Source organism: Rhagoletis zephyria, unplaced genomic scaffold (assembly GCF_001687245.7).
Source record: "Rhagoletis zephyria isolate East Lansing unplaced genomic scaffold, Rhagoletis_zephyria_1.1 Rzeph_scaffold_00195, whole genome shotgun sequence".
Lineage (NCBI taxonomy): Eukaryota > Metazoa > Arthropoda > Insecta > Diptera > Tephritidae > Rhagoletis > Rhagoletis zephyria.
The window spans coordinates 175306-198767 of record NW_016157279.1 but is presented as its reverse complement, the minus strand read 5'-3'; the positions used below and the strand labels follow the sequence as shown (position 1 = coordinate 198767).

Sequence of the window (23462 nt, the reverse complement as noted above, 5' to 3'; positions counted from 1 at the left end):
GACGCTCCAGCTCTGAAAGTATTCAACTCGGAACCCGCTGGTGGTAGCAGAGGAAGAGGGAGGCCCCCACTGCGATGGAAAGATCAGGTGGAGAAGGACTTGGCTTCACTTGGCGTTTCCAATTGGCGTCAGTTGGCACAGAGGAGAAACGACTGGCGTGCTTTGCTGAACTCGGCCAAAATCGCTTAGGCGGTTACAGCGCCAAAAAAAGAAAGAAGAAGAAGAAGAATATATAAATGACTTTGTAAAATTGGGCGTGGCACATCCCATAGGCGTGAAATTTGTTATCAATCATAACTTCGAAACCATAAGTCACATGAACTTGAAATTTGGTATACACTCATATATATGGTAGGTGCTTATAGTATGGTATAAATAAATGAGTTTGTAGAAGTGGGCGTGGCACATCCAATAGGCGTGGAATATTTTATCAGCTATAAATCCGAAACTATAAGTCATATGAACTTGAAATTTGTTATTCAGTCATACATATGGTAGGTGCTTATAGTAGGGTATATATGAATGAGGTTGTAAAAGTGGGCGTGGCACATCCCATAGGAATATTTTATCAGTTATAACTCCGGAACTATAAGCCACATGAACTTGAAATTTGGTTTGCAAGACATAACTATGGTAGGTGCTTACAGTAAAGTACATATAAAGGGGTTTGTAAAAGGGGGCGTGGCACATCCCATAGGCGTGGAAATTTTTATCAGCTATAATTTCACAACCATCAGTCACATGAAATTAGGTATACAGACATATCTGCGGTAGGTGCTTACAGTAGGCTATATATACATGAGTTTGTAAAAAGGGGCGTGGCACATCCCATAGGCGTGGACCCTTTTATCAACTATAACTTGGGAACCATAAGTCCCAAGTACTTGAAATTTGGTGTGCAGGCATATCTACGGTAGGCGCTTTAAGTAAGGCATATATAACAGAGTGGAACATCCCATAGGCGTGGAATATTCGGAATCATATGTCACGTGAAATTGAAATTTGGTACGCAGACGTATCTTTAGTATGTGCTTATAGTAGGCTATATATAAGTGAGTTTTTAAAAGGGGGANAAGCGCCGTGCGGTTGTGCCTCCAGACTTTTGTCTTTTGGCACGGCACGCATGACGATACCATCTTGCTGACTTGTTGTTTCATGTGTGGCCAAACAAATCGTTCCGTCATGAGCTTTATTGTCGATCTTTTGCCTGGGTGACCTACATTGTGTATCGACTCAAACGCCTGCTTGCGGAATCTTTCCGAAACGTACGGCCGCACATGCTTCGTCGATACAGCGCACATTATAGTTACGTTGGTGCCCGGAATCTGGATTGCTTTTAATTTAAGTGAACTATCGGTCATTATCGGTTCTGGGTCGCCTCTTTGCTCATTGGCTAATTTTTTTAAATCTATCTGGNAGAGGTAATGGTCCAATAATGTCGATGTTAATATGGCGGAATCGTTGGCTGGGTACCCGAAAATTCTCAAGCGCCGTGCGGTTGTGCCTCCAGACTTTTGTCTTTTGGCACGGCACGCATGACGATACCATCTTGCTGACTTGTTGTTTCATGTGTGGCCAAACAAATCGTTCCGTCATGAGCTTTATTGTCGATCTTTTGCCTGGGTGACCTACATTGTGTATCGACTCAAACGCCTGCTTGCGGGATCTTTCCGAAACGTACGGCCGCACATGCTTCGTCGATACATCGCACATTATAGTTAAGTTGGTGCCCGGAATCTGGATTGGTTTTAATTGAAGTGAACTATCGGTCATTAGCTGCTCGAGTTCTGGGTCGCCTCTTTGCTCATTGGCTAATTTTTTGAAATCTATCTGCTCGCCGTTGAAAATCGTTTCGACTTGGGAAAGAAGGTCTGCCACGATGTTATTTTTTCCTGAGACGTGTCGAATGTCCGTGGTAAACTCACTGATGTAGCTTAAGTATCTTGTCTGCTTCGGTGTTGATTTTTCCGGCTTTTGCTGAAACGCAAACGTTAGTGGTTTGTGATCCGTCAGGATTGTGCAATCACGACCATCAATGAGGTGCTGGAAGTATTTGACAGCCTGATAAATAGCGAGCAATTCTCGATCGTACGTACTTTGCTTTTTTTGTGTTTCCGACATCCGCTTAGAGAAAAATCCGAGCGGTTTTAATACTTTATTGCTTAGTTCTTGGATGGCCGCGCCCACACAATAGTTGCTAGCATCCACATGGAGAATTAGTTTGGCATTTTGTGACGGATGTGCGAGCAATGTAGCATTCGCTAAGTCGCGCTTGCACTGCTGGAATGCTTCACTAGCCTCATTATCCCATTCGATAATTGACTTATCCTTTTTTTTGTTGCCTTTTATTAATTTTTGTAACTTTCCTTGCGTCGCGGCTGCGTTCGGGAGCGAGCGACGATAAAAGTTGATCATCGCGATGAATTGCCTCAATTCGTAAGCGAGAGTGGGTTTTTTAAAATTCACGATGGCATCAATTTTTTCCGTTGGCGGAGCGATACCATCTTTCGTGACTTTGTAGCCAAGGAAAGTAATTTCGGGTTTCGCAAACTCACATTTCGCCGCGTTAATTTTTAAATTATGGTCGCGAAGGCGTTGCAATACTGTGCGCAAGTGGTGCTCGTGTTCGGCTTGTGAGGTCGACGCAATGCATATGTCGTCTATGTACACGATGACGTATTCGAGGTCTCTGAAAATGTCGTTCATGAAGCGTTGGAACGTTTGGCTTGCGTTGCGCAGACCGAACGTCATGACGTTGAATTCAAAGAGACCAAACGGGGTTATGATTGCGGTCTTCTCCCGATCCTCTTCCGCGATTGGTACCTGGTGGTACGCGCGCTCCAGGTCAATTGTGGTGAAGAGAGACTTGCCACATAGTTGCTGTGAAATGTCTTGAATGTGCGGTATTGGATACCGGTCGGGTCGCGTAACCGCATTGAGTCGGCGGTAATCACCACATGCACGCCATTTGCCTATTTCTTTTTTGGGTGCCATATGAAGCGGGCTTGCCCATTGACTACTGCTAGGTCGGCAGATATTCTGCTTTAGCATGTAGTCAAATTCCGATTTCGCAATGCAATGCTTCTCTGGGTTAAGCCAACGAGCTTTAGAGAAGATTGGGGGGCCTGAAGTTACGATATGATGCCTCACTTTAGTGTTTAGGGACGCAGTTGTCATTTTAAAAGGTTGTGTCAGGTCTCGATACTCTTCAAGAATACTTGTAATGTTACTCGGCAGGTTTGGTGCAAATGTGTGAATTTGTTCGCATCGATATGTGCATGCAACTGCATTTACCTCTAACTTCGTTGTCATATCAATTAGTTTTTTCTTGCGTAAGTCAACGAGCAGTTTGTATTGGTGAAGGAAGTCTGCTCCTATAATTGGTCTCGACACATCTGCGACAACAAACATCCAGTCCATTGGTCTTCTTAAGCCGAAGTTTACTTGGATGGTTTTTGTGCCATAGGTTTTGATCGGAGTGCCGTTGGCGGCGTAAAGGCTGTGATTCAGATCTGGTTTGTCATTATGAAGCGGCGGAACTACTGAAAAATCCGCACCCGTGTCAATGAGGTACCGGCAATTCGTGGGTCGATCGTTTATAAATAGACGACGACTTTTGGTTGTAGCAGCTCTGTGCGTCGTCTCTGCTGACAGAGGTTCTCCTAGTTTTCCTTCATGTCTAGTCTTTTGAACNGTAAAGGCTGTGATTCAGATCTGGTTTGTCATTATGAAGCGGCGGAACTACTGAAAAATCCGCACCCGTGTCAATGAGGTACCGGCAATTCGTGGTTCGGTCGTTTATAAATAGACGACGACTTTTGGTTGTAGCAGCTCTGTGCGTCGTCTCTGCTGACAGAGGTTCTCCTAGTTTTCCTTCATGTCTAGTCTTTTGAACTGGCATGGCTCGATACATTTGGTTGCTTTTGCACCAAAACGCCAGTGGTATTTGCAAAAAGGAAAACGTGGTCGTGATCGGCTTCTGCTACGAGCAGTTGGGTCCTTATTTCCGGCGCGCGACGTTCTTGATAGTCGGAGTTCGTCTATTTGTGATTGCAGCCGTTCTACCTGCTTGCTGAGACCCACTTCGCTTTGTATTGTCGCCACATTTGAAAAGCTTAGCATCTCCATCATCTGGTCGGCCTGCCTTGCCATTTCTGCCGAATCGCCCGTTCCGATCGAGATTACCACATTGTCAGGCAACCGCTCCAGCCACAGCGATTTCAGGACGTCATCGCTGAGTTTGTCTCTGGCTAAAGCTTTCATGCGTTTGAGCAACTGCGTCGATTTTAAATCACCGAGCTCACTCTCCTTGATTAGCTTTCGAATTTTACGTTGATCAGAATCTGTAAACTCGGCGATGAGCGCTTTTTTTACCGCCTCATATTTTTCTGTTGCTGACGGATTGCTCACAATGTCGGCGATTTGCATTATTGCTTCTGCATCCAGGGAACTAATGACGTAGTGATATTTAGTTTCGTCGCTTTTCACCCGAGATATGGCAAAGCTGGACTCCATTTGTAGAAAGTACAAATCAGGCCTTTGCTTGCAGAATACCGGTGGTTTGATGCTATTATGCTGCAGCTCGCCAGTTAGGCATTTGTTCTCCGCCACTGCTGCGTTGTCAGACATATCAGCATTATCAGTTGATTGCTCTTCCATGAGCATCTTATTTTACGTTTCGCCAAAATTGGCTAGAAGAAAAAAAATGCTAGCGTCGAATTTGCTGCGTGCTTTGCTTGCAAAGATGTTTTAGTTATTCGGCGCAGGCAGATCCAGGTCTTGACAAAAGAGGTGGTGATACGTATATCTACCGGTCACGTGATGTACGCCTAACCTTACTTTTGTTTCCCAGTGGCTGTGCAATACGGGTATGCATGTGTATGTACGTGCACCGGACCACTTCTCGAATTTTCGACCGTCGGGGTCACCAGTGTGGGAGATACGCCCACGGCAGCCCTGCTGAGGTATACCTTACCAGAATATAGCTATGCACGTTACAGCGCAAAATAAAGAGTCGGATGGCTTTTGGTTTTTTTCGGGTTCACCGGAAACTGAATATATTTATTTTAATCGCGATTCTAACGTGTTACACGAAGTTGCTTGGTGAAGGTCCACGAAGGAAAAGAAAAAGTTCTTGTCCTTATCAAGCAAGTCGATGTGTAAGTCAAAACGAAATGTCTTAAGTTAGGGCGTTACCAGATTTGTAAGAAATATACATTTAAACATAAATATTTTAGAGCTACATACATTATACTAGTTTACTATTCGAACGCCACATACTTTAGCAAATATAAATAAGCGGATTTTTGAAATTTTAAAAATTTAAGGCAGAGATATATTTAAAGCAAAATTTATTATGTACATTTATAAAAATTTATTGATTAATTTGTATATTTCGTATAAGAATTGAGTTGAAATTTTAGAGTTATGTGAAAATTGTAAACAAATGTTCTGCCTAAAAATGTGGCAGATTTTAAGCCTTGTGTGGTAGATGTGCTAGACACCCAAATCAAGGAAGTCGATGTGTAAGACAAAACGAAATGTCTTAAGTTAGGGCGTTACCAGATTTGTAAGAAATATACATTTAAACATAAATATTTTAGAGCTACATACATTATACTAGTTTACTATTCGAACGCCACATACTTTAGCAAATATAAATAAGCGGATTTTTGAAATTTTAAAAATTTAAGGCAGAGATATATTTAAAGCAAAATTTATTATGTACATTTATAAAAATTTATTGATTAATTTGTATATTTCGTATAAGAATTGAGTTGAAATTTTAGAGTTATGTGAAAATTGTAAACAAATGTTCTGCCTAAAAATGTGGCAGATTTTAAGCCTTGTGTGGTAGATGTGCTAGACACCCAAATCAAGGAAGTCGATGTGTAAGACAAAACGAAATGTCTTAAGTTAGGGCGTTACCAGATTTGTAAGAAATATACATTTAAACATAAATATTTTAGAGCTACATACATTATACTAGTTTACTATTCGAACGCCACATCTACTCCCCCTTCAGATTCGTCGTTAGATGAAGTCAGCGAAGTGTTTGGGGAAGTTTACTTTTCGTCCAACTCGCGTTGAAGTTTCTTCCTGGCGGTTGGTAGGTAGATGTGATGTGGATTTCAGTATACTCCGTTTCGTTGGTATTTCGGTTGGTCGCCTCATCGGGGTATGACATGAATCCTCTTCGGCTACATGCGCAGCTTTTAACCTGTCGATGCTGACTCTCGTTACCTTGTTGCCTATTACAACGTCGAAGTATTTGCCAAACCGTTTCGCTACCTCAAATGGACCATCATATTGTTGTTTCAGTGGCGGTTTGACTGAATCATCCCTTACAAAGACGTGAGTGCAGTTGTTTATGTCTTTTTGCACGAAGACTTTGTTCTTGGCGTGGCTCGTTGTTGATACGTGTTTCAATTTGGCTATCGTACTCTTTAATTTTTCTAGAAAATCGCTCTCCGTGTACTCGGTTTTGCTATCGAAGAATTCTTCGGGCAACTTAAGGTGTTCGCCGTATACCATTTCCGCTGGTGTGGCATTTAGGTCTTCTTTGAATGCTGTTCGAAGCCCGAGCAAAGCGATGGGAATGCTGTCAACCCAGTTGCTGTTGGTGTGACACTTCACAGCCGTTTTCAGCGTACGGTGCATGCGCTCCACCAGGCCATTTGCTTGCGGGTGGTACGCTGTTGATCTGAAGTGTTTAGCACCAATTAGATTCGACAACTCATTGAACAATTTCGACTCAAACTGTTTGCCGTGATCAGTTGTGATGGCATCTGGTACACCGAAGTGCGCTATCCAGCCGTGTAAAAACGCTTTGGCCACTGTTTCGGCTGTGATGTCTTGCATCGGGATTGCCGCAGGCCATCGAGAAAAACGATCGATGCAAGTTAGACAGTATTTGAAGCCTTCTGAGAGAGGTAATGGTCCAATAATGTCGATGTTAAAATGGCGGAATCGTTGGCTGGGTACCCGAAAATTCTCAAGCGCCGTGCGGTTGTGCCTCCAGACTTTTGTTTTTTGGCACGGCACGCATGACGATACCATCTTGCTGACTTGTTGTTTCATGTGTGGCCAAACAAATCGTTCCGTCATGAGCTTTATTGTCGATCTTTTGCCTGGGTGACCTACATTGTGTATCGACTCAAACGCCTGCTTGCGGAATCTTTCCGAAACGTACGGCCGCACATGCTTCGTCGTGGTGCCCGGAATCTGGATTGCTTTTAATTTAAGTGAACTATCGGTCATTAGCTGTTCCGAGTTCTGGGTCGCCTCTTTGCTAATTGGCTAATTTTTTGAAATCTATCTGGTCGCCGTTGAAAATCGTTTCGACTCGGGAAAGAAGGTCTGCCACGATATTATTTTTTCCTGAGACGTGTCGAATCTCCGTGGTAAACTCACTGATGTAGCTTAAGTATCTTGTCTGCTTCGGTGTTGATTTTTCCGGCTTTTGCTGAAACGCAAACGTTAGTGGTTTGTGATCCGTCAGGATTGTGCAATCACGACCATCAATGAGGTGCTGGAAGTACTTGACAGCCTGATAAATAGCGAGCAATTCTCGATCGTACGTACTTTGCTTTTTTTGTGTTTCCGACATCCGCTTAGAGAAAAATCCGAGCGGTTTTAATACTTTATTGCTTAGTTCTTGGATGGCCGCGCCCACACAATAGTTGCTAGCATCCACATGGAGAATTAGTTTGGCATTTTGTGACGGATGTGCGAGCAATGTAGCATTTGCTAAGTCGCCATTCGATTGACCTATCCTTTTTTTTGTTGCCTTTTATTAATTTTTGTAAGTTTCCTTGCGTCGCGGCTGCGTTCGGGAGCGAGCGACGATAAAAGTTGATCATCGCGATGAATTGCCTCAATTCGTAAGCGAGAGTGGGTTTTTTAAAATTCACGATGGCATCAATCTTTTCCGTTGGCGGAGCGATACCATCTTTCGTGACTTTGTAGCCAAGGAAAGTAAGGCTGACTTCCAAAACGTATCAATACAATGATTGGAAACTGTTATACTGCGGTTTTCAAACTGTTTGTATATGCAAAGTTGCGACACATTGCAACCATATACATTGCATATTTTAAATATTCAATATAGCAATGAACAATTTTTCTGAATTTTCCATAACTAAAACGCCAATGCTAACCAATAACAAACGAAGCATCAACTTTGTTTCTGATGCGCTGATTGCTCGAGCGATGCGTTTCGATAAGTTTTCGTAGGTGTTTTGGAACAGTATATATTGTCAATATTTTGTAGTTCGACGTTATGGAACCTTATACTTTGTACGTATGCAAAGCAATTGACGTTTTGGAAGTCAGCCAAATTTCGGGTTTCGCAAATTTACATTTCGCCGCGTTAATTTTTAAATTATGGTCGCGAAGGCGTTGCAATACTGTGCGCAAGTGGTGCTCGTGTTCGTCTTGTGAGGTCGACGCGATGCATATGTCGTCTATGTACACGATGACGTATTCGAGGTCTCTGAAAATGTCGTTCATGAAGCGTTGGAAAGTGTGGCTTGCGTTGCGCAGACCGAACGTCATAACGTTGAATTCAAAAAGACCAAAAGGGGTTATGATTGCGGTCTTCTCCCGATCCTCTTCCGCGATTGGTACCTGGTGGTACGCGCGCTCCACGTCAATTGTGGTGAAGAGCGACTTGCCACATAGTTGCTGTGAAATGTCTTGAATGTGCGGTATTGGATACCGGTCGGGTCGCGTAACCGCATTGAGTCGGCGGTAATCACCACATGCACGCCATTTGCCTATTTCTTTTTTGGGTGCCATATGAAGCGGGCTTGCCCATTGACTACTGCTAGGTCGGCAGATATTCTGCTTTAGCATGTAGTCAAATTCCGATTTCGCAATGCAATGATTCTCTGGGTTAAGCCAACGAGCTTTAGAGAAGATTGGGGGGCCTGAAGTTACGATGTGATGCCTCACTTCAGTGTTTAGGGACGCAGTTGTCATTTTAAAAGGTTGTGTCAGGTCTCGATACTCTTCAAGAATACTTGTAATGTTACTCGGCAGGTTTGGTGCAAATGTGTGAATTTGTTCGCATCGATATGTGCATGCAACTGCATTTACCTCTAACTTCGTTGTCATATCAATTAGTTTTTTCTTGCGTAAGTCAAAGAGCAGTCCGTATTGGTGAAGGAAGTCTGCTCCTATAATTGGTCTCGACACATCTGCGACAACAAACATCCAGTCCATTGGTCTTCTTAAGCCGAAGTTTACTTGGATGGTTTTTGTGCCATAGGTTTTGATCGGAGTGCCGTTGGCGGCGTAAAGGCTGTGATTCAGATCTGGTTTGTCATTATGAAGCGGCGGAACTACTGAAAAATCCGCACCCGTGTCAATGAGGTACCGGCAATTCGTGGTTCGGTCGTTTATAAATAGACGACGACTTTTGGTTGTAGCAGCTCTGTGCGTCGTCTCTGCTGACAGAGGTTCTCCTAGTTTTCCTTCATGTCTAGTCTTTTGAACTGGCTTGGCTCGATACATTTGTTTGCTTTTGCACCAAAACGCCAGTGGTATTTGCAAAAAGGAAAACGTGGTCGTGATCGGCTTCTGCTACGAGCAGTTGGGTCCTTATTTCCGGCGCGCGACGTTCTTGATAGTCGGAGTTCGTCTATTTGTGATTGCAGCCGTTCTACCTGCTTGCTGAGACCCACTTCGCTTTGTATTGTCGCCACATTTGAAAAGCTTAGCATCTCCATCATCTGGTCGGCCTGCCTTGCCATTTCTGCCGAATCGCCCGTTCCGATCGAGATTACCGCGCGCACATTGTCAGGCAAACGCTTCAGCCACAGCGAATTCAGGACGTCATCGCTGAGTTTGTCTCTGGCTAAAGCTTTCATGCGTTTGAGCAACTGCGTCGATTTTAAATCACCGAGCTCACTCTCCTTGATTAGCTTTCGAATTTTACGTTGATCAGAATCTGTAAACTCGGCGATGAGCGCTTTTTTTACCGCCTCATATTTTTCTGTTGCTGACGGATTGCTCACAATGTCGGCGATTTGCATTATTGCTTCCGCATCCAGGGAACTAATGACGTAGTGATATTTAGTTTCGTCGCTTTTCACCCGAGTTATGGCAAAGCTGGACTCCATTTGTAGAAAGTACAAATCAGGCCTTTGCTTGCAGAATACCGGTGGTTTGATGCTATTATGCTGCAGCTCGCCAGTTAGGCATTTGTTCTCCGCCACTGCTGCGTTGTCAGACATATCAGCATTATCAGTTGATTGCTCTTCCATGGGCATCTTATTTTACGTTTCGCCAAAATTGGTTAGAAAAAAAAAATGCTAGCGTCGAATTTGCTGCGTGCTTTGCTTGCAAAGATGTTTTAGTTATTCGGCGCAGGCAGATCCAGGTCTTGACAAACGAGGTGGTGATACGTATATCTACCGGTCACGTGATGTACGCCTAACCTTACTTTTGTTTCCCAGTGGCTGTGCAATACGGGTATGCATGTGTATGTACGTGCACCGGACCACTTCTCGAATTTTCGACCGTCGGGGTCACCAGTGTGGGAGATACGCCCACGGCAGCCCTGCTGAGGTATACCTTACCAGAATATAGCTATNGTTTGAGATTGAAAATGAGAATGTGTGTGTGAGTTTGAGTTTTGATTTTAAAATTATATTGTTGGCAAACGTCAGACTGCCTCTCAATGGTTTTACCTTGTTATGTTTTTATCATGGTGATACGTATATCTACCGGTCACGTGATGTACACCTAACCTTACTTTTGTACAATACGGGTATGCATGTGTATGTACGTGCACCGGACCACTTCTCGAATTTTCGACCGTCGGGGTCACCAGTGTGGGAGATACGCCCACGGCAGCCCTGCTGAGGTATACCTTACCAGAATATAGCTATGCACGTTACAGCGCAAAATAAAGAGTCGGTTGGCTTTTGGTTTTTTTCGGGTTCACCGGAAACTGAATATATTTATTTTAATCGCGATTCTAACGTGTTACACGAAGTTGCTTGGTGAAGGTCCACGAAGGAAAAGAAAAAGTTCTTGTCCTTATCAAGCAAGTCGATGTGTAAGTCAAAACGAAATGTCTTAAGTTAGGGCGTTACCAGATTTGTAAGAAATATACATTTAAACATAAATATTTTAGAGCTACATACATTATACTAGTTTACTATTCGAACGCCACATACTTTAGCAAATATAAATAAGCGGATTTTTGAAATTTTAAAAAGTTAAGGCAGAGATATATTTAAAGCAAAATTTATTATGTACATTTATAAAAATTTATTGATTAACCTGTAGATTTCGTATAAGAATTGAGTTGAAATTTTAGAGTTATGTGAAAATTGTAAACAAATGTTCTGCCTAAAAATGTGGTAGATTTTAAGCCTTGTGTGGTAGATGTGCTAGACACCTAAATTTTAAAAAATATGTGGGAGATCTACCACATACATATGTGGTAGAGGTTTGCACACTGCTTGCATATATGGTCCTATGTATTATAGCCTACTAGGCAACACGCTGGTTGCGCTGGAGTAGAGTTACTTATAAAAGTCGTATTTATTAGCCGAAAACGCTCATCTGTGCTCTTAATTTTCATTATAAGGACTTTTATTGGCTTACATGGTTTACGGACCAATGTTGAAGTTGTAAGATCATAGAAGAATATTACGCACGCTTGGCAGAGATCTCACAGGTGGAAATAACACCATCGGTAAAACTCATGAAATCGAAAGGGATTAGTATTCCATATGGCATCACGGCGCTACTATTATTGGCCTATGTGTGAGGAGGATTCTGCTCTTTCTTCGTTTCAATTTAAAGTAAAAATGTTTACTTTACAGACCGCTTTTGCTTTTAAACGCTATTTTTGTATTGGCCAACGCAAAAGATCTTATTAGGCGCCGCGAAGCAAGCGGGCATTGGTTAGTACATACATATAATCAAAAACAAAGATAAAGATAAAGAAAATATGAAGATGAAAATGAAGATGATGAAAATGAAAATGAAGATGAAGATGAAGATGAAGATGAAGTTGAAAATGAAGATTATGATGAAGGTGACGGTGAAAGTGAAGTTGAAGATGAAAATGAAGATGGATATGTAGATGAAGATGAAGAACCACAATCCACTAGTTAATATTGCAGCTATGAATGTTTTCTCAGCCACAAATAAAAATTAGACTTAGTAGTTGATTATAAAAAATAAAAAATTAAAGCTCGTTAAAAAAAAATAAAATAAATATGTATTTTGTATATTATAAAATATGTACATGTGTATGTATATCGCACATTTCTTTCTTTCTGGAACTTCCTCTATTAAGGTTCAGTTCTTCCGCGCGTAGGGACTACACGCACTAAGTTTTTTTCGAAATTACTTGAATGAGGATTAAACCTTTATTTTTTATTTGAAATTTCATGATGAAATTACTTGAATGAACAATAAAAATTTATTCGTCAAAGATAGAAAAATTATGAATTAGATATTATTTTTTATTTGAATGATTCATTCAAAACCGAAAAAATTCAGCACATCGCAAACGTCTCACAAGTAGCTCACATTTAATTCTAACTTCGCTGTAAACTTGGAATTAAAATCTTCTGATAAAGTTTTTCTCGACGGTAGGTTATAACCGGACCATTGAGTTACCATGGCAAAGAATTTTATCATTTCAGGCTCCTCAACTAATCGTAGTGCGTGATGGCTTTCGACGATCGTTTTAACTAATTGGTTGTCCAGTTTATTCACTTTTTTCGTAGCTGGCCATTTCGGTAGAAGGCCGCTCTCTTTACGATTATTCTTCCATCTGGGGGTTATTTTGTAATGCGATGTGAAAACAAATGATTAGCATTCGCGCAAGCACATCGTAAGTAATACACAGGGGTAATTGCCTATCGCATCGCATTACTCTGTCGTATCGCATTACAGAGTAGGCCCCTGATCTACTTGCTCCTCTCATCTGATTCCTTCGTCTGTGTCTTCGCTTGAATCTTTTGAAGTGGTTCCATATAATGCTTCTTTTTGCAGGCATTTGAGAAATACAAAAATATATATCCAATCTATTAACGAATTCTAATGCAAAATACTTAAAATGGCTCCAGAAACATCAACGCTTACTTTTTGCGGGATGATAGAAGCAGAAACGGCGCAGAATAAGAGTGTTGCAGTTGTTCAAATACTTCCATGACTATTTTGTACAAATAAATAGTTTTAAAATATTGGTAACACTAGAAATAGCACTTGGTAGAATTTTCGTAATCTAGTTTTCACATAGTAAAAATAACAAATTTTAAAGATTTTTTATACAAGGAAACTCTGAAAAAGGAGTTCGTGTAGAATTTCGAACAAGGTCCCGCGTTCACTTCAATGAACTATGTAGCTCAAGGAAGTGAATAGTTCGTGAACTACAGAAGTCTAATATCCTTGACTATAATGTGGTAAACAGAATTGCAACGGAGAGCGGGTAACGGGCTGACGGGTGGCGAACAGCTGATCATTAAAGTCGGCAAATTCGGTGGGGTAAACACAATTGCGGCGGCAACGGTAGGCCCTATTGATTTTTAAATAAATTTAAATTAATTATATTGTGAAATAATTATATTGGTAAGTTAAATATATTGTTAAATTAAAAAAATTGTTCAAATTGAATAGATATTGCTTGGTTGCTGTTTACCTGCTTTTTTTGTAAACAAGGAAATTGACATGGAATGGTCAGAAAATCAATCCTGAGTCTTCGACCCGACGGAGAAAATACAAATGAATGTTAATATTTCCCCACCGTAAAAATAACTGACGGAAATATATCCATCCCGCCGCAATACTGTGCCATTTCATGCAATTCAATATGTTCTAATTTTGACAGCGGGTACATGTCAGCCCGTTACCCGCTCTCTGCTGCAATTCTGTTTACCACATAAAATGCATCTCGAATCTTTAAGTTACAAGTAGCATGTTTTGTTACGATTATCTATGAACACTAGACGGATTTACCAAAAATACCTAGGTTCGTATCGCTGGATTGTTAAATAAACGCTTAAGATGAACAAATTACAGTAATTAACTTTATTGTACAACAAACACTTCCACCACTGGAGCACCTTCATCTAGGTTCTCGGTCTCTTAACAGTCTGGATTCGATACTCTGCGTGATTCAGCCGTTTGACAATCTTGTAAGGACCTTTCCAGTCGTTGTTTGGAGGTGAAGCCTCGCTCCCGCTGCGGCTTGTACATAAACACAAAATCGCCTTCCTGGAAACCCTCTCGGCTCGATGCGTTACTGCACTTTTCTTCGGGAGTGCACCAACTCACATGGCCGAGTTTCTGCCGGCCACAGGTGATGACCAGATCATTTCTCTTCTCATGGGCACCCTTTTCGCCGGATTTACGCCGCTTTCTCTGGCCATGACTACCAGGCTTTGATCCTCGAGCTGCACTGCCTAGTGTTTCCGCATATCGCTCTTCCACCGACGTCAACTTCATTGACCGGACAGGAATAACCTCATCCCGGGCCTCAGGCTTTCATTCTTGTCTTTGCATCCTTTGCCGACCACGACCTTTTTCTGCATACTTCGAAGCGCGCTCACTGCTTTCACAGCTGCTCCATTTCCGGCTACCGGCGTATCACCCTTGTAACGTGGTTCAGTGGCTCTCGTCCTGCCGGAAAGACTGCCTGACTTGCCATGACCACTTCCTTGTTATGACTTCCTCTTCTTCACTGAGCTGGCGGAACCGTCACGCTGTTTCTGTATTGGTGAAACGCTTCCTTCTCCGGACGAAACCACTCCGTATCCATTACTGCCAACCTCTGCCCAACTAACCGCTTCCATTGCTGGTGGAATCTTCAGGGCTTCCTCTAAGACCAACCATCAGCTGCAGTACTGGTTGTCGTAACCAACCCTAAGTGGCAATTCCCTGTCGCTATATGTCAGGATATGGAGGTAAATCTTAATGCCTTGGTCAAGTAGGAAGTCCACACCGATGATGGCTTCATCTATAATATCTGCCACTATAAACTTGGTGTACGAAGCCACACCCCCGACTATTACCTCGCATGGTACTTCTGCTAACACTTGGGCGCGCTCACCAGTTGCAGTCCGCAACTTTGCTCCAGGTAGTAGCATCACATAAAAAGTGGCCAAAACAGGTCGAATACAATATATTTTGCTTAGCTGCACATCCTTCTTTGCACGAAAAACTTGTGCACGTAACCGAAAAAGGCACTTAAACGAATTTTCTTTACTACTTCAATGAGGAAGGTATCCGAATCCCTATGAAACCAAATATTGGCGGAGCACTTACCATGTAGAAATTACTGCAAGCGAAATTTTTACCGAATGTTATCTAATTATCTATATAACTACATAAATTGATAGCCATTTTCATTGTTCTGCGAGATGAGCAAAATAAATAAAAGGTTGTAAAATTAGGTAATTGTAGGGCCAGTGCAGGTAAACGTAATACTTTCATTGATAATTGATACTAGTCGCACAATTTTTAAGGCAGGTATCGCCAATGTGCAGGTATGTTGAATGCATCTATCGGAGCAGTTTCCTTATAAATGTTAAAAATAATGCTTTTGATGCGCATTTTGGGGTAGGTATCTTAAATGTGCACTTAAGCATAGAGGCAGCAAAGCAAAATATACTGTAATTGAATGTGACGCTCCAGTGTCCACTGCCAGCACTCGCTCTTGCCCATTCACACATCCATTAACAGTGAGGTTGCACGATTTCCGGTCAATTTGTGAGACGGAGATTATGGGCCTTTCAATTTCTGGAGCCCGCGAGCGCCTTTCCTGCTGGCTCGTTTTAGTATAACGGCTGACTGGAAGTCGCTTCATTTTCTCCAGTTCTGCGTTTGGGCCAAGTGGCATGGCTTTCCACATTTAAAGCATTTACCAGAGCCATCCCTTTTCTCGCCCAGCAGTTGGATGATCTTCTTCAGCCTATGTCTCGTCCAGTGTCTCCACTTCCACTCGATGGGCTTTATAAGCTGGTCTACTTAGGAGAGCCGCCGTTTCACGTGTCTGAGCATACGAGACAGTTTCAGCAAATGTTGGCTTTGGTTTCGCATACGTCTCTCGCTTGGTATACATGTCCCCAAATCCGTTGATGAGCCTCTGAATTTTTAGCCTTTCGAGGTGCTCACCAGATGCATCTTCAATTGCCAAATGAGCCAACCTCTCTATATCAGAGGCGAATTTCTGTAGACTCGTTGGCTTTTTGGTAGCGATTCTCCAGCTCCATTTGGTAAATCTGTCTCCTGTGCTCGCTACCATAACGTCTTTCCACTGAACCCATTAACGCATTATAATTGTTCCTCTCACAGTCAGGAATAGTCTGCAAGAATTGCGCTGCAGGTCCTTTTAGTGCAACAAATAGCGTAGCGGATTTATCTTGCAGTAGCTTTGCAGTAGCTATCTTGTCGAATGGAGCTTAAAGACCTGGAAAGGAATTGTGCTGTCAAAGGATAGCGTCTTTACCTTGGAAGCGTTCGTCGAAGTAGCGGACAATTCAATTGAAAACCACGGATACGACCTTTCAATTCTTCTAACTTACCGCTGAAACACAATGCCGACGAACGGCGAATTTTTCGCTGCGAGTTTTCGCTGTAAAAATTAAAACATACCGTTGTATATGAGAAAGCACACAACCAAAGGAAACGACGACGTTCGTCCGACGACTGTCTGCAACGATAGAGCTGCAAAATACGATCCGTTGTTTCCATATGCTAAATATTCTCAAGTTTTTAAATCGAAATTGAAAAATACTGTATTAGTTTTTGTTAAAAATTAATAATCTTATTGTTTGTAAAAATTTCAATTGTACCTTGTCATAAGCAGCTGAATTTGTTGTTGCCGTAGTTGTGTTTTACTGAGCGAAATTTTTGGGCGAAAGTTGCCGCCATCGTCGCACTACTGTGCGAAAATTCGTCGTTCGACGGTATTGTGTTTCGACTTTATCCTGTCTATCCTTGATTTGTTCTCTATCTCTAGCCAGATTCCCCTGCAGTTGTGTAATCTTTGAATCCTGCACTTCCAGCAACTGCGATACGTGTGTCTTCTGTGATTGTAGCTGTGAAGAAATATCTGACGCCAGCTGCGACCTCTGTGCTTCCATCACCCGCGACATGCGTATATCCGTGCTTCCTGCTGTGTTTCCTACTTCGCTTCCAATCTTGATGATATCTGTGAAATGGCAGCCAGTAGCGTGTTCTTGTCCATGACTGTTGATCAACCTGGAGCCTTTTGCTGTTCTTCAACCTCTCCGACTGTATGCTGCATACCTTTCGACGAAGAAGCAGTATCTTCCTTTTCTTTGCCCTTCATGGATGCCTCGTCGTCCTCACGATGGAAATCGTATTTATCAACGTCGATGCCTTTTTTCCATTGCCTCTCGCAACCGGGATAACAACTCCACGTTTCTTCCGGACGTGGCCAAATTACACTCTTCCAACTCCTGTTTGAGTTCGATCTTTAGGTATTGAATTTTTGTCATTTTTAGAAGTTTCTCTTCTAGGATTTATTTAACAATCCCAATTCTGACACCAATTGTTACGATTATCCTTGAATACTTGACGGATTTACTAACAACCTCTAGGTTCGTATCGCTAGATTGTTAAATAAACGCTCAATATGACCAAATTACAGTACAATTAACTTTATTGTACAACAAACATTTTACTATACTTGTTTATGCAATAACAATTAACAAAACTTGTTAAGGCAATAAAAACACTTTACAAAACTTACAAACACAACTGAACTTATAGCTTGCTGATTTGCAACTGACTTGTCTTGTAACTTGCTGACTTGCAACTAACTGACTTCACTGTAGCAGTGGCCTTATATACTGGCGTTCGCACTCATGACAACTCTAGAACGTTCTAAAGTTTATCGCTCGTTCTCTCATTATCGTGCTGTTCTCAGTATTCATCCACTTGACGTTTCTCAGTGTAGAATATTCTACGTCATTCCTCGAACATTCTGCCATTTTCTTGTTGTTCGCGTCCCATTACCGCAGTATTCACCACATTATATACAAATTCAAATTACAGATTACCCTATGAAGACGTCTTAACCGACTCCATTCGGGACCAAAAATTATATGTGATACCTTCGACTTTAGTAATATCGATTTAGGGTATTAAATGAAAACAAATATTTTGAATTTTTTGAGTCCATAGAGTCATCTGGCCTTTGACCCCTTTGAGACACGCCTTAACCGACTCCAATCGGGGCCAAAATTTATATGTGCTATCTTCGACTATGGTAAACTCGATTTTGGGTATTAGATGAGAAAAAAATTAGTTTTAATTTTTTGAGTCTCCATAGAGGAATCTGAACTTTGCCCCCTGTGCGACAAGATATAATTAAAAATATGTTTTTGGAGATTTCATAATACAATTAATAGACGGAGAGCTCATGACCAAAAAACTCATCGTCAGATCGACTGAAATTTTTTATGAACTTAGCTTGTTAATATTGTGGCGAATACTGCGACAACGCGAAGCGAACAACGAGAAATAGGCAGAATGTTCGAGGAATGACGTAGAATGTTCCACAAAGAGAAACGTCAAGTGGGATGAACACGGCGAACAGCGAGAGAAAGAGAATGAGCGATAAACTTCAGAATGTTCTAGAGTTGCCATAAGTGCGAGCGCAGGTATATAAGAGCCACGATACAGCGGAGTTGAGTTAGTTACGAGATACAAGTCAGCAAGCTACAAGTAAAGTGAACAGAGAAGTGAGTTGCGAATAAGCAAGCTATAAGTTTAATTGTGTTAACCAGTTTAGTAAAGCGTTGTTATTGCTTTAACAAGTATTGTAAAGTGTTTCTACTGTATTAGCAAGTATTGTAAATTGTTTGTTGTACAATAAAGTTAATTGTACTACAATTTGGTCATCGTTAGCATTTATTTAACAATCCAGCGATACGAGCCCGAGTATATTTGGGAAATCCCTCAAGGTTTCGAGGATAATCGTAACAATTGGTGTCAGAAGTGGGATTGTTAAATAAATCCCGAAGGATAAACTACTGAAAATGGCGAAAATTCAGGACTTAAAGATTGAGGAACTGAAACAGGAGTTGGAAAAGCGTAATTTGGCCACCTCCGGAAGAAAAGTGGAATTATTATCCCGTTTGCGGGGGGCTATGGAAGCTGAAGGCATCGACGTGGACAAATACGACTTCCAGGGTAAATCCGACGATGCATCAGCAAAGGACGAACAGAAGGATGAGGCTGCTTGTTCGTCGAAGGATGTGCAGCGGACATCCGGGAAGGTTGAAGAACAGCAAAAGGCTCCTAGTTCATCAACAGTTATGAACATGAACACATTATTAGCCGCCATGTCCCAGATGTCATCACAGCTGTCGTCCCAACTGTTGGGCGAGAAAAAGAATGGCTCTGGCAGATGTTTTGAATGTGGAAAGCTAGGCCACTTCGCCCGCGATTGCAGCGCAAGTTCCAGTGTGCTCAACAATTCAGCAGGGCGCAAACGCAGGGCTGAAGGAGACGAAGCCAACTCCAATCAGTCGTTAAACTGAAACGAGCCAGCAGAAAGAGCCGGGTGCTGGCTCCAGATGTTGAAGGACCCATAATCTCCGTCTCACAAATTGGCCGGAAAGCATGCAACCTCACTGTTGGTGGATGTGTGAATGGGCAGGAGAGAGTATTGACAGTGGATACTGGAGCGACACATTCCATTATTCGGCCGGATTTGGGCACTTTTTATGTGAAGCTACTACCTGGAGCAAAGCTGCAGACTGCAACTGGTGAACGCACCCAAGTGTTAGGAGAAGTACCATGCGAGGTAGGGCTTGTTCGAGTTGCAATCACAACCGCAGTGTTGCGCGAATGATAAAAGTATCACGTTCTGTGCCAATTTCTAGCAATGTATTATCAGTTGGGCAGTTGCAACAATGTTGCAATTTTTCATCAGTACGGCAGTAATGCCGCTTTTATTACGTGCCTCGAACAGGCCCGTAATAATCGACGATGTGGCCTCGTACACTAAGTTTATAGTGGCAGACATTGTGGATGAAGTCATCATCGGCGTGGATTTATTACTTGGCCAAGGCATGAAGATTGACCTCCAGAGAATGATCCTGACAGATCGTGCAGGAAAGTGCCACTTAGGGTTGGTTACGACAGCCAGTGCTGCAGCAGACGGTTAGCCTTAGAGGAAGTGTCAAAGATTCCACCAGAAACGGAAGCGGTTAGTTGGGCGGAGGTTGGCAGTGATGGACAAGGAATGGTTTCGTCAGAAGGAAGCGGTCCACCGATACAGGAAAAGCGTGACGGTTCCGTTAGCTCAGTGAAGAAGAGGTCGCAACAAGGAAGTGGTCATGGCAAGCCAGGCAGTGTTTCCGGCAGGAGGAAAGCCGCTAAACCACGTTGCAATGGTGATACGCCGGTGGCCGGAAACGGAAGCGGCGGTGGGAGCAGTAGGCGCGCTTTGAAGTGTCCCGAAAAAGGTGGTCGGCAAAGGCAAGCAGTTAAGCCGGAAACCAAGGATGAGGTTATACATGTCCGGTCAATGAGGTTGAAGCCACCAGTGGCCGGCAGAAGCACGACCATGTGAGATGGTGCACCACCGGAGATAGCTGGAAGCAATGTCTAGCAACGCATCGAGCCTAGAGGAGCTACAGGAAGGCGATTTGGTGTTGTTGCACATGTCGCAGCCGAAGAAAGGCGTCACCTCCGAACAACATCGTAACTGGAAAGGTCCGTATAGGATTGACAAACGGCTGAAGGACGCAGTGCATCCAATCCAGACAGCTGGTAGACCGAGAACCAAGATGAAAGACTAGCAATGTTTGGAACAGCAATTGTGTCTGATCGGGACGATATACTTTTTAATCGCTCATCCTTCTATTGCTGTTTTTAGTCGTTGGAGTTTGCGTTTATAAAATTTACATAAGAAAGTGTTACTATAATGGATAAAAAGTAAGTCAATTAAACTGGAAGTTGTAAAAATTGTGAAATATACATATGTATGTACATATGTGTCTGAATTACAGATCAAAAATTGTAAGCAACAAAAGGCAACTTGCGAGGTTGGCAGAGCTGATGCAGGTGAATGAGGACATAGGCACAGGAATTTGCGGAAAGAGTAGGGGCGGAAGCTCGGCTTCTATTGTGAAAGATATACAGCATTTTTTGCGCATATAACCCCATCCAATTGTTTTTGCGCAGAACCAACATCAAAGTTTACAAAAAACTACATATTTTATTAATTAACTAGTGCTCGAAAATTTGAAATCTTTATTTTAAATTAAAGTTTTATTCTTTCACTACACGTATATGTTAAAGTTTTTAAAATGGGGTCACGCGTTTGGGCACAAATACCCAACATCATTGTACAAAGAACTAAACCGTAAAGTTTATTTATGACGAAGCCAGCTTTTCCTGCAAATCCTGTAACACCTACAAACTGTGAAGCATCTGGAACGCAACTACTATTTATAAAATTCACATATGTACATACATAGATTCGACGAACCTCGCAATTTCCTCCTTGCTTTAGCCAACTCCACTAATCTGTTAGCTTCCACATCATCTTTCTCATCACTAAACCATATTTCAACTGTATCCATTTTTTAAATTTCATAATAAATATATATTTATAATATATATATATATATTATATAAATATATTCGAATCCTACTGAAAGAAGTTAGATGAGGAAATGTGGTGATTTCCGAAATAGCTATCACTTCTACCATTTTTTCAAATTATTGTTGCTTTTCCACAATAAATTTTCATTAAAAAACGGCCTCGAGCTCAATAAAAATTGTTGAATATAATTGTTATAAGGCCATAAAATAACAAAAACAAATAACTTAAGGACGAGCACACCTAAAAAAGTTAAACATTCTAATAATAGAAATATTAGCAAAAACCAACAAAACCAACAACCACATGATCAAGTGAATTGCAGCGGAATAGCTGCGCTTGATTGTAGTTGGCTTAGCATGTGAAATAGTGGAAATAAGAAACAAGAATTAACGAGGCGAACTTAGCACAGTGCGTAGGCAACTGGCTGAGTCAGTAGGATGGTCGGTTCGAATCCTACTGGAAGAAGTCTGATGATGAAATGTGGTGATTTCCGAAATAGCTATCACTTCTACCATTTTTTCAAATTATTGTTGCTTTTCCACAATACATTTTCATTAAAAAAGGCCTCGATCTCAATAAAATTTTTTGAATATAATTGTTATAAGGCCATAAAATAACAAAAACAAATTTTATAATAAAAGCAATTATTTTAAAATTATGTAAATGAAACACTAAAGAAACAAATGTAAACAAACAGCTGTTTACATTTCAGTCACCATTCACAATAGTACACATTTTTATCGATCAAGTTACACAATAGCAAAATAAAAGATAATCGACTCGATCGACAAATTTCTATTCTACTGCCAGTCGACACTCGCAATAGGGGCCATAGACTATACATCTTATTGCATATGATTTGAATGGTAATTTCCCTTTGTTATGATAAGCAATGTCTGCTTCTTGTTTTTGTATTAATTATCTCAAAATGTCCTCCGCTCAATTTCCAAATCGATTCGATCGACAAATTTCTATTCTACTGCCAGTCGACACTCGTAATAGGGGCCATAGACTATTTCTCCTATTGCATATGATTTGAAGGTAACTTCCCTTTGTTATTAAAAGCAATCTCTGCTTCTTGTTTTTGTATTAATTTTCTCATAATTTCCTTCCGCTAAATTTACAATTTTTCAGGGTCTTTTGTGAACTTTTTTTCAAAGATATACCTGTACTGGTTTTTTTCCTATAGTACTACTTTCTTGGTGTAACGAACTCTGTATCGGTTAAAATGTATGGAATATATTTCCTGAAGTTTGCATAAAATGTCACCATCTGTTTTAATACAATTCGTAACTGATTGGTTGAGGTAGCGTTTAAAAATCTCAAAGCTTTTATCTTCATTTAACTCCCTTTCTCTAATTATATGCATATGGTAAGTCGGGTGAATAATTTGAAATTTATAATATGAAATTTCTCCGAAAGAAAGGAATATCTGGGTTTTAAAAGCGTTTACTGGAGCTTCGGTAAATTGTATTGAATTTTGTGATGAGCTCGCAGCAACACTGTGTTGGGTAGCAGTCATTAAATTAATTTGGGAGACTTCCGGTGGCCTTGACAAAGCGTCGGTAACCTTATTAGTGGAACCTGGTATGAATTACTATTTATAATTATATTCCTCCAGTACTGCTTTACACTTTTTCAGTTTGCTATATTGGTGTTTTTATTGCTTAATGCGTAAGTCAGCGGCTGGTAGTCTGTAGATATTATAAACTTTGGCGGAACCATATACAAAATTTCTTAATGATTTGAGAGCCCATATGATGGCGAGCATCTCTTTTTCATTTGTGGCATAATGCTCTTCGCTTTTGCTAAGCGTTCGAAATATGAACATGTAGAGTCCGACCGA

General features: G+C 41.4%; 1 protein-coding gene across 1 annotated transcript; it reads right to left on the bottom strand.

The window, feature by feature from the left end:
• Positions 1–9467: 9467 nt before the first annotated feature.
• Positions 9468–10274, bottom strand: LOC108358028 (uncharacterized). Its single transcript, XM_017609150.1, has one exon. It carries the CDS (start codon positions 10272–10274, stop codon positions 9468–9470), a length of 807 nt encoding a protein of 268 aa, XP_017464639.1.
• Positions 10275–23462: the final 13188 nt, after the last annotated feature.